Source organism: Rhinatrema bivittatum, chromosome 11 (assembly GCF_901001135.1).
Source record: "Rhinatrema bivittatum chromosome 11, aRhiBiv1.1, whole genome shotgun sequence".
Taxonomy (NCBI): domain Eukaryota; kingdom Metazoa; phylum Chordata; class Amphibia; order Gymnophiona; family Rhinatrematidae; genus Rhinatrema; species Rhinatrema bivittatum.
Window position 1 is genome coordinate 24729865 of NC_042625.1, and position 12415 is coordinate 24742279.

General features: G+C 46.6%; 1 protein-coding gene across 9 annotated transcripts in view; it reads right to left on the reverse strand.

Moving 5' to 3' along the window:
* ATXN2 (ataxin 2) overlaps positions 1-12415 on the reverse strand; it is a 472151-nt gene that overhangs the window by 194609 nt on the left and 265127 nt on the right. For all 9 annotated transcript variants that reach the window (XM_029571731.1, XM_029571728.1, XM_029571730.1 and 6 more), the window contains one exon: positions 2697-2767. In XM_029571731.1, the coding sequence (XP_029427591.1) occupies positions 2697-2767 (71 nt within the window). The remainder of the gene's footprint in view (positions 1-2696; positions 2768-12415) is intronic.

A 12415-nucleotide genomic window follows, 5' to 3' on the forward strand; every position in this document is an offset into this window, starting at 1 on the left:
AGATTCCTTCTCCGACTTCTGAGGTACGCCACGCGGCGGATGCGTCCACCGCGAGGGCTCCCAAGAGCCCTCCGCAACAGCCATAGTGTTCTTCTTCCTTGGAGCAGACCTACGGGTGGCCCTCCCCCGCGACGCCCCTCCGGCTGCGCGTACTATGCTTACAATTGAAAAGAAAGAATCCTGCACCACAAAATCAGATGACAAGAACCCGAATCTGAAGAAGAAGCCTCCGTGGTAGCCACCGGGGAACGAGGCCCCCCCGTGGGGACCCCCCCCCCCCCGCCGGACCCCGCTACGGAAAAAGCGCGGGGGGCAGAGCTGAATCTCCTGCTGTGAACCGAGCAACTTCGCGGCTGGGAATTAAAATGGCCGCCGCACTCGTACAGAGCGGGAAATAAAACAAAAACCTTGGGGCCTATCAGCCGAGCCCCCCCCCCCCGCGCGGCGGCGATCGCGCGGTTCAGGACCGGACCCCCGGAGGCGATCCGGGCACTCCTCCTCCGCCCGTGAGACAGGAGCTGCAGAGACCTTGCCGCGATAAGCATGCGCGAGCCGAGCCGCAGGCCGACCCTCACGGCAGGCCGGCGATCGCGGCGAAAAACGGGCGGGAAACGCAGCGAAACAAAAAAATTTCAAAGTCGGCGACCTCCCTCCTGCTACCGGCGCCCCCCCCCCCCGAAACGGAGTGGAGACGCGAGGAAACGGAGAGCCGGCACAACAAAAACAAAAACCCTTTTTTTTTTTTTTTTTTTTTTTTTTTTTACACAGCTTGCAGCTGTCCTTGGTTCTGGAGCCCTTTTCCTGCAGGGGTGAGTGAACCGGGCTCCCCGGTGTCATCCCTGACGCTGCCACTAGCTCAGCCGGGTCCTCGACCCTGGCAGCGGCCTCAACCGGGGGAGGGTAGTCCCCTCAGGACCTCTCAACCCCCCTGGGAGGCAGGGCACCCAACTAAGAATTAAAAACAAACCCAATTTAGTATACAAACCATTAGGCCTAACAAAAACTAACCCAAAAAACCAAACCTGACTAACCACCAAAATCAGGTCAGGCAGGGCTGTGACTGGACCTGCACCATCTACTGGAGACAGAGTAAGACTGAGGGGCTGTGACTGGCACAGGAGCATATATGGTTCCGCCCACAAGTTTTAGTCTGTCTCCATCTACTGGTGCGGAGTCACAACCCAGGTGTCCTGGACTGGTCCTGGTACGTACAGGGAACAAGGATTTTTTGTACACAAATTTATACTTTAGGGCTGCACGTGAATACAGCCATCATTGAGAGTGGTATATCAGCTTGAGTATGAGTGAAAAAAACACACACCCATTTTTTTTATTTATTTCATTTTTGTTTCTGGTAAACTTTATGATACTCTGTTGTTTCTTAAGTTCGTCCTAACACCAAGTTGTTTCTTTTAGAATATACCGTATGCATTACCTGTTTGTTCACTGACTGGAATCGTTCTACTGGAAGTTCTTTCACACAGGTATTCGGTCACATTTCTTCCATCCCCTCCTTTCATTACTATATTTAAAAATATTTCTTGCATCCGTCATTATGATATTTTTATACACATACATACAAATTTTCTTGATTTTTTAACATATGTCTTTGTATACACATACATTTTCTATTTTAGATTACTTATATATTTATTTTATATGAATGTACATCTTTGTGATTTTGTTTTACAATGTATTCAATTAATATATATGTTCATCCTTTTGTTTTTACATATATTTATGTATGTGTGTTTTTCACTTGTTTTTAGTAGCCCCTGAGGCAGCTCCTTGAAGAGCGAAACTCGGCCAGAGTCGGGCAAGATTTAATAAAATTCCTTTTATATACTGATCCTCTTCTTCGTTTTTATCGCTTCATTAACATTCACCTACAGTTGTTCCCCTCCTAGAGATCTGGTCTCAGGATGGTCCCAAACTAGAAAAAAATTCAAAGGATAAGGGTATTAATTATACTACTATTGCTGGCTGGCAGGGGGCCAGGAGACAGAAGGATGAATTTCATTTCTGGTTTTTTGTTTGGTTTTTTTAAATGTGAATGACAATGTGAATGAGCTGGTGACTGACTAGCTGACTGGGTGGAGAGGAGGGTTTTTTTTTCTTTTCTGGAGGACAATACTCTGGGCTGGCTGGGAAAGAAAACAGGAGGAAGAAAGAGTGGGCAAAGCCTTTTTTACTTTTTTAAAGAAAATTTTTTAATTGGCTAGTTACCTTCTTAAAATGACAGACAAGCTGCACAAGATTAAAGGCCAGATGGGGGAGGGAGTATATCTCCCCCCTGCCATTGTTTTATTTTCTGGGAGCCCCTCTCTCCCCACTCACCAGCACTGCAACTGATCCACATAATTTAATAAAGGTAGCCAGCTGGTACCTGGCATACCAAAGGTTGAGAAATATCGATCTTTATTTACAGCAATTTCTTACTTGCCCAAATACCAAACATCTGTTCTGGGTGGCTTACAAGTTCATAAACAAATCAGAAACAATTAAAAAAAAAAAAAAACACACCCACCCTCCTATACTCACCAAAAGGCCTTCCGGAACAGATGAGCTTTCACCTGCCGTGTTATGATCCTGTAACTGACAGATTTCCAAAAGAAGCCCATTCTATAAAGAAGGGGCAACCCAGAAGAAAGTTCTATTATGCTATTACACATGGCCATGATGCACTGCATACATACCCTAAAATCATTCTTGAATTTCTTTAAGTCATCAAGCTGCTTTCTTTGTTCTGAAGCCATTGGTGACACAACTATAAATCATAAATATTAAAACAAATTCAGATTTGAACAAACAGGTTACATTATGTAGATGTTTTATACAGCATCTTTCAATCAACCGGAATCCTAGCAAACTTTATTTACTACTTTAGGAACATATATGCAGCCACCTCTAAAGGTGGTCAACCTGCGCATATCTGCAATGGAGAAATGACTTACCTGATAATTTCGTTTTCCTTAGTGTATCAGATAGGACCAATGGATTATGTGCTCCCCTGCTAGCAGATGAAGATGAGTCAGGTTTCAAAGCTGACGTCACCTTAGATATACCCCTGCAGTGATCTCTTCAAAAGCCATTGTGGACATACTAATGAAAAACTTGATTAAAAACTTGATTGAAAATAGACAACCGTAGCTGTACTCAACCAAACATAAGCGCTGAATCCCAGCAGGATTGTAGATGCCCTGATCTAGGGATTGGGTGATGGCTTACTCGTAACCTCTTGGAATCTAGATTCACCTCATGGGCGATTCCCCTGGTATCGTACTTGGGCAGCCATGGGCAGGATGCTGAGTTCATCTGTCTACACTAAGGAAAATGAAAATATCAGGTAAGTCATTTCCCCATTTCCTAGAGTGTAGACAGATGGACTCAGGACCAATGGGATGTACAAAACCTACTCCTGAACGGGGCGGGAAGCAGCCCACGGTCCGGTTAGCACCACTCTTGTAAAGGCTGCGTCCACTTGGGCCCAAACATCCAGGCAATAGAATCTGGAGGTGGTATGCAGGGAAGACCACGTCGCTGCTTGGCAGATGTTGATAGGAAACAGTAGCTTAGCCTCCGCCCAGGATACTGCCTGGGCCCTAGCGGAATGAGCCTTAACCTGAAAGGGTACTAGCGTCCCTGCCTCCACATAAGCTCCCATGATCACCTCTTTGATCCAGCGAGCTATGGTAGCCCGTGAAGATGCCTCGCCTTGTTTCCTTCTGCCGTGAAGAACAAACAAGTGGTCTGTCTTGTGCAGTTCCGAGATTTCTCATCTCATCTCATCCCAGAATACATATCCAAATATCTAGCTGATATCATCAATTGTTCCCTTACACAAGGAATATTCCCGGACGCACTCAAATTGGCCACGCTCAAACCCATACTCAAAAAATCCAACCTGGACCCGGAAGAACTCAACAATTACCGTCCCATATCAAACCTCCCATTTGTATCTAAGATCATGGAGAAAGTTGTAAATAAGCAACTTTCAAATTACCTAGAAGACCACAATATACTTCACACGTCACAATATGGTTTCCGAAAAGAACACAATACGGAAACCCTCCTCACCTCCCTCCTGGATCAACTATATATTGGTTTTGATAAAGGACAGTCATTTCTCTTAGCCCTCCTCGACATCTCTGCGGCTTTCGATACGGTAAATCACAACATCCTCCTAAACCGACTCTCAGACATAGGAATTACAGGCTCAGCCCTCAGATAGTTCGAATCTTTCCTCAGTAATAGAGGCTATAAGGTAAAAATTAAAAACATGGAATCACCACATACTAATGCTCCTTTTGGCGTCCCCCAGGGCTCCTCCCTATCACCCACCCTGTTTAATATCTACATTCTCCCCCTCTGCCACCTACTTTCAAACCTCAAACTCAAATTTTATATTTACGCAGATGACCTTCAAATTTTAATCCCTATATCCAAATCATTGGACTCAACACTCAGGTTATGGAACGCTCATCTACAAACTATAAACCACTACTTATCCAGCCTCAACCTTGTGCTCAACACTTCTAAAACCGAACTCTTACTAATTACTCCAGAAGGTAGTCCCATACTTCTCCAATCACAAAATATTCCACATATATCACACGCCAGAGATCTTGGAGTCCTAATCGACAGTCACCTGAACCTAAAGCATTTTATAAAACACACTACTAAGGAGTGCTTTTACAAGTTACAAGTACTCAAAAAACTCAAACCGCTCCTATTCCACTACGATTTCAGATCCGTCCTCCAAGCCATTCTGTTCTCTAAGATCGACTATTGCAACTCCATTCTGCATGGTCTTCCAGCCTCTACCATTAAACCGCTCCAGCTGCTACAAAATGCAGCGGCAAGGATCCTGACAAATACCAATCGGAGAGAGCATATTTCTCCTATTCTAAAGATCTCCACTGGCTCCCAGTAAACTTCCGGATCCTCCATAAATCTCTCACAATCATTCATAAAAATATCCACCATCAAACCCCGCTTGATCTGTCTCATCCTCTCAGACTGCACTCGACAGCCAGGCCTTTAAGGGATGCTTACAAGGGATCTTTACACGTTCCTACAATCAAATTAGTGCACCACGCAAACATCAGAGACCGGTCATTCTCTACTGCAGGCCCTTCCATGTGGAACGCCATGCCTCCGGACCTCAGACTGGAGACTTGTCTAACAACTTTTAAAAAGAAACTAAAGACATGGCTGTTCAGCCAAGCCTTCCCCACTACAAACTCCATTCCCTGATCTAGAATTGTACACCACACATCTCTGTAAACAAAACTTTCCAAATTTTCATGCATAATATCCATTAAAGAGAGGTTGGCTCCTTGCCCCCTCCTCTGTATATAGTATTTATTCTATTTTATTGCACTTTATATATTTATTGCTCCGCTCACCCCTTCTTTATTTTCCTACTCCAAGTTAAGGCTTCCTTGTTATAATGTAACTGTATGCTCTGTATCTCTTGTTGATTGGTTAATTGTATATTCTACTTAGTTCATTGTAAACCGAATTGATTTGATTTGTATCAAGAAAGTCGGTATATAAAAGCCTTAATAAATAAATAAAAATAAATTTCCAGATACTGCACTAAACGTCTACTGACATTTAGATGGAGGAGAAGGCGATAGTCTCCCATGTCCATGAGTTCATCTAGGGACGGTAAGGAAATGGACTGATTCAAGTGAAACTCCAAAACTACCTTATGCAAGAAGGAAGAAACGGTGCGAAGCTCCAAGGTTCCTGGAGTTATCCGGAGGAATGGTTCCCGACACAATAGTGCCTGTAGTTCAAAGATGCGACGAGTCACCAGGAACACAGTCTTCAATGTTAACAGACGCAGGGAAAGACTGCGCAGCGGTCAAGAAGGCCCTGCTAAAAAAAATCCAGCACTAGATTAAAGATTCCACAGGGGAACTGGCCACTGAAGGGGCAGTCAAAGATGTTTAATACCTTTTAGGAAATGGCCCAAGTCCGGATGCGCCAACAGGCGAGTTCTGTTCATCTCGCCTCAAACAGGAGAGAGCCACTACACCTGGACCCTTCAAGGAATTAAGGGACAACCCTTTATTCAGGCCATCCTGCAAAAATTCCATAACCATAGGTATTTTGGTTGTTTGAGGGGCAACCCCGTTTTCCTCGCACCAGGCCTCAAATATTCTCCAGCACCACATATACGTTAAGGATGTCGAGAAGTGCGCGGAGCAAGTTGGAAATTACTGCCACCAAACATCCATGCTTCATCAGGCAGGCCCTCAAGTGCCAGACCATAAGACAAAACAGAGTCTGGTCCTCATGAAAGATCAGGTCCCTGTGCAGAGGAGGGTCAGGGGAGTCTCCACCAGAAGCCTCCGCCTTTCTGCATACCATGGACGTCTAGAACTACTAGAAGGACCAGTCCCCTGAGGCACTCGATCTTGTGAATGACCTTGCCTAGCAGGGGTCACAGAGGGAGGGTGTACAGCAGGTCCTCCTCCGGCCAAGCCTGAACCAGGGCATTGATCCCCAGGGAACATTGATTTCTTCTGCGACTGAAGAATCGGGAGACCTTTGCATTATGAGATGAGGCCATCAGGTTGATGGATAGGAGACCCCTGCGATCCACCAGCAGCTGAAAGGCTCTGGACAACAACATCCATTCTCCTGGATCCAGACTCTCTCTTCTTAAAAAGTCTGCTCTGACATTGTCTTTTCCTGTGAAGTGTGAGTCCGAGATCATCCATAGGTTCAATTCAGTCTATTCCATGAGGGGGTCGACCTCCAGGCACACTTACTGGCTTTCTGTTCTTCCCTGGTGGTTGATGTAGGCTACCATTGTTGATTGGCCGACATCATGCCTGTCCCTGAAGCCCATGGCTGAACTGTAGCTACGCTAATCTGACCACCTGGGCTTCCAGGCAGTATATGTTCCAGCATGCCTTTTCCTCAGTCCAATGCCCCCGGGTCACCAGTTCCTGACAGTGAGCTCCCCACCCCCGGAGGCTCATGGTCATCATAAGAATTAGCCATTCCAGAGGGGACAGGCTTATACCTTGCTCAGGAGGGCTTCCTGCAGCCACCACTGGAGCCCAGAACATACTTCTATCATTAGGTGGAGGTGAATTGAGTAGTCTTGAGACAGTGGATTCCAATATGACAGCAGGGAGCATTGGAATGGAGGCATGTGTGCCCTTGCCCACGGTACTACCTCCAGGGTTGATGCCATCAGCCCAAGGACCTGAAGATAGCTCCACACCCTGGGGCGTATGGTGTTAGTCAACCAGCGGACTTGACATCTTCCTTATGCTCGAGGGAGGAAGGGAGACCTTGTTCTGTTTGGTGTCGAAACAGACCCCCAGATACTCTAGGGACTGGGAGGGCTTGAGACTGCTTTTGTCCATGTTCACGACCCAACCAAGCTGCCGAATCAGGGACATCACCCTGCGGGTCACCTGGAGGCTCTCCTCTAATGACTTTGCAAGGATCAACCAGTTATCCAAGTATGGGTGCACCAGGATTCCCTCTTTCATCAGTGCCGCTGCCACGGCCACCATAATTTTGGAAAATGTTCTGGGGGTGGTAGCCAGGCCAAAGGGCAGTGCCCGGAACTGATAATGGCGGCCTAGCACCACAAAGCATAGGAAACCCTGGTGGTTTTGTCAGATTGGAATGTGGAGGAAGGCCTCCAAAAGGTCCAGGGAGATTAAGAACGCTCCAGGTTGTATGGCCATTATGATGAAGCATAGAGTTTCCATGCGGAAATGAACTGTTGACACTCTTGAGATCCAGGATTCGAGCGAAAGGAACCCTCATTCTTGAGAACGATAAAATAGATGGAATAGTGCTCCGTATTTTCCTGGGCCGCAGGCACTGGAATTATAGCCTTCAAATTGAGGAGCCTTGACAAGGTAGATTCCACTGCCAGCTGACTGTGCTGGGAGTGGCACGGGGACATCATGAATATGTCCCGTAGGATACTGCGAAACTCCAGCGCATATCCTTCCCATGTGATATGCAGTACCCACTTGTCTGATGTAACCTCGACCCACCACTGGTAGGATAGTCGGACCCCCTACCTGCTCCTCCCGTGGATGGGTCGGCAAAACTTCATTGGGAAGTTCGGGCTGAACCTGAACCTGAACCAGCCCCTCTCTTCGGTTGTCGACTCCGAAAGGACTGAGACCTTCCCAAGGACCGAGACATCTGAAATGGGGAGTTCTTGTAGGGTCGGAAGCGCTGGGAGCCCCTGGCCCAACCCTCAGACTGTGACCTTCTCCTCTTATCTTCTGGTAGCAGAGGCACCGAAGATTCACCCCATTTGTTCGCCAGCTTTTCCAATTCGCTACTAATTAGGAGAGATCCCTTGAAGGGCATCTTTATAAGGTTTGCCTTCGAGGTCGTGTCCGCTGACCAATTTCGCAGCCACAGTTGTCTTCTAGCCACCACCACTGAGGCCACTCCCCTGGCCAAGGTATAAACTAGGTCAGTGCTCGTGTCCACTAGAAAGGCCTCGGTGAGCTCCTTCACCTCTCTGGAATGCGCTCCTGAGCCATCTGCATCTCTCGAGAGAAGCAGGCATAAGCGAGCCACCAGGGCGCAACAAGAAGCAATCTGCAGTGTCATTGCAGTTGCCTCAAAAGCTTGCTTAAAGATGGACTCCAACCTCCTATCATGCACATCCTTCGAGGCGCTCCTCCCTCCACTGGGATAGTTGTTAGCTTCAAAATGGCACAGACCAGTGTGTCCACTTTGGGGAAGTGCAAGCGTTTCCTGGCTGTCAGTTCCAGGGCCTCCAATGCCCGACCTCCTTTAAAAGCTGGCTTCCAGGGCATCCCATTCCAGGTCAATTAACTCCTGTATGGCTTCCAGCATCGGAAAGTTGCAAGAGGCTTTCTGTAGAAACACCAGAATAAGATTCTTCTTTGGTTCCGAAAAGGGTCTGTGTCGGGTGTTCCCAAAGTTTTCAGGGTCTGGACCAGGGCCAGCAATTCATCTCTATGGAAAAACCGTAACATGGTCCGGTAAGGTTCCAAGCCTGGAGGGATTTCACCATCCTCCAATGAGTCTGCATCTTCTTCGTCGTCCGTGGTTTCTGGGTCCCTGTCAGGGGATACCCTTGGTGAGACGAGGCAGGTCTCTGATAGCCTGGAAGGGCGAGGCCTTCCCAGCTGGGGCTCAGTTTGGGCACGGGCAGGAGCTGACTGCAGGTCAGGGGTGTTACCGAATAAGATAGAGGCAGACCAATCTTCCAAATGAGAGGGACCGAGCTTGGAGAATTCTGGGAATCCAAGCCTCCCTGGGCCTCCTCACAGTGCTGGCATAGGAAGGATTCCAGGTCAGACTGTGCAGCCCTTATATGGCAGGCAGTACAAGCAAGTTTGCTTACTATAAACGGTGTTTCCGTAGATAGCAGGGAATTTAGCCATACATGATGGGGTGATGTCATCCGTGATGTCATGAAGGCGGAGCTTAATCTCATAGCTCAAAGAGCTTTGAAGTGCGCATGACCTCGGGTTCCCATGCTCCTCAAGCTTCCCTTCAGTTATTTTTCCAAGCTGAGTGCTGGTGTAGGCGTTGTTTAGGTGGATGGCTGTCCAGGAAGGTGGGTGGGAATGCATGGCTAAATTCCCTATCTACGGAAAACTCAGTTTATGGTAAGCAAACTTGCTTTTTTCCATCGATAAGCAGGACATTTAGCCATGCATCCTGGGAGTCCCAAGCTCATAGGTTGCAGTTTTGATTGTAATGGGTTTTTTTCATTTTTTTGCAACCTATGGGAGGTGGACAGCCATTAAGGCTTTGACATAGTCTTTAGAATTGCAGATCCCAATGAGGAATCTGATGCAGACTGCTGATCGAGGCAATAGTGTGATGTAAATGTATGAATGGATGACCAGGTTGCTGCTCTGCAAATGTCCTGGATTGGCACACCCTGGATGTGCGCTATGGAAGCTGCAGTCACTCTAATTTGATGAGCTTTTACTGGACCTGCGAGAGGTACGTCCTTTGTAGAATAGCAGAAGTGTATACAGGCTGTTAGCCAGTTAGACAGTGTTCGCTTTGAGACCGGATGACCCGGAATATTTAGGTTGAAAGAGACGAATAATTGAGAGGAATGTCTGACTGAGTCAGTTCTATTCTTGTAATAAGCCAAAGCTCTTTTACAATCTAACGAATGAAGCAGTCTCTGCCGTTCATCAGTATGTGGTTTTGGGCAAAAAACCGGTAGAGATATTGTTTCATTTATGTGAAAAGCGGACACTACTTTTGGTAGGAAAGAAGGGTGAGTCCGCAATAGCACCTTGTCATGATGAAATTGAAGATATGGCTCACTGATTACCAATGCTTGAAGTTCACTTATTCTTCTTGCCGAAGTGATGGCAACAAGGAAAAGAACCTTCCAGGTTAAGAATTTTAGTGAAGAGGATGGAATTGGCTCGAAAGGAGGGTGCATCAACACTTCTAGAACAATATTAATATCCCATGGAACTATTGGTTTTCGAAAAGGCGGGTGAAGACGAAGTAATCCCCTCATGAATTTGGAAATCAAAGGATGGGAAGAGATGGAGCCATCCTTATCTCTATTATGATAAGCCGCAATTGCACTAAGGTGTACTCTTATGGACGTTACTGCTAGTCCTGAAAGAGATAAACTGTGTAGATAAGTTAAAAGCAATGCTGCTGGACAAGAAAGGGAGTCAAGCCCTTGACAGGAGCACCATGTAGAGTACCTTTTCCATTTGAAGGCATAATTTCTCCCGGTGGAAGGTTTCCGAGATGCTATGAAACGTCCGTTATGTGTGGTGGAAGTTGCAGAGAATTTAGTACATGCTGTTCAATCTCCATGCCATCAGTTGAAGGGAGGATTGCATGGGGTGAATCAGAGTTCCCTTGTCTTGTGAAAGGGAAAAGGGGACTGTAGGTAATGGTATTGGAGGGCTGATCGAGAGTCGAAGATAAGCATACCATGGTTGTCTCGGCCATGCTGGAGCTACTAGTATTAGATCTGCTCTGTCCGCAATACATTTTTGGATTGGGCGTGAAATTAGTGGTATGGGAGGAAAAGCGTTCAGAAGGCCATTGCTCCACGGAATCAGGAAAGCATCCTGGGACATTCTGTGTATACTGGGAAGAAGAGAGCAGAATTTGTTCACTTTGTGATTTTCTTCTGACGCAAAGAGGTCTATCTCTGGCGTACCCCATTGCGCGAAGATCTTGTTCGCTTCCGTTTGATTTAGTGACCATTCATGTGGGTGAAAAAGGTGGCTGAGCCTGTCCATCGCATGTTTTCAAGCCCTGGAAGGTAGGATGCTTGAAGAAAGATTTTGTTGTGTTCTGCCCATTCCCATATTTGAACTGCTCCCATTGCAAAGAGGCAATGAACCGGATCCCCCTTGCTTGTTTATATAAAACATCGCCACTTGGTTGTCGGTGTGGATCATGACTGATTTGCCTTGTACCCATGACTGGAAAACTCAGAGAGTTTCGTATTGCTCTGAGTTCCAACAGATTTATTTGGAGACCTTTCTCGATGTTTGACCAAAGTCCCTGTGTCTGTAAATGCAAGAGATGGGCAACCCCATCCCTTCGTGGATGCATCCGTTGTGAGGATTAGCTGATGAGGGGGCTGGTGGAATGGGTTTCCTTCAGTCAATACTGAGGGGCAAAGCCACCATTTGATGTCTTTCTTCATGGAATTTGTTACGTGAACCTTGTGCGACATTGGATGTGTAGGTTCCATTGAGATTTGAGACCCCACTGGAGACATCTGATGTGGAGTAGAGTATGTTGGACAACATGTACTGCTGCAGCCATATGGCCCAAGAGCACCATTATATGCCGTGTCGGAACTATCTTGTGACATAGAAGCGCACGAGAAAGGTTTTGCAAAGTTTTGGTTCGGTCCAGAGGTAGAAAGGCTCTGGAAAGTGGGGTTCGAATAACCGCTCCTATGAATTGAATTGTTTGTCTGGGAGGGGTGGAGTTGTGATTTCTCGTAATTGACTATCCAACTTAAGTTCTCGAGGCAAAGAGGAGTGGTTTCCACCTGCTGCAACAGGAGTTGAGCATTGGAAGACACAATGAGCCAGTCGTACAAGTAAGGGAATATAGTTATCCCTTGTTTGCGGAGATGCGCCACAACAACAGCTAGATATTTTGTGAAGACCCATGGGGCCAATGAGAGACCAAAGGGGAGTACCTTGTATTGGTCGTCGTGATTCGCCACTTGGAAACAGAGGTAACGCTAAAAATTCTTGTGAATGGGAATGTGTAAGTATCTTTCAGATCTAGTGAGCACATCCAGTCGTTTGGTTGTAGAAAGGGGAGAACTGTCTTGAGAGAAGTCATTTTGAATCTTTCTTTTACTAGATGTTTGTTTAGCGCTCGGAGATCTAAGATGGGGCATAGGCCTCCTGATTTCTTG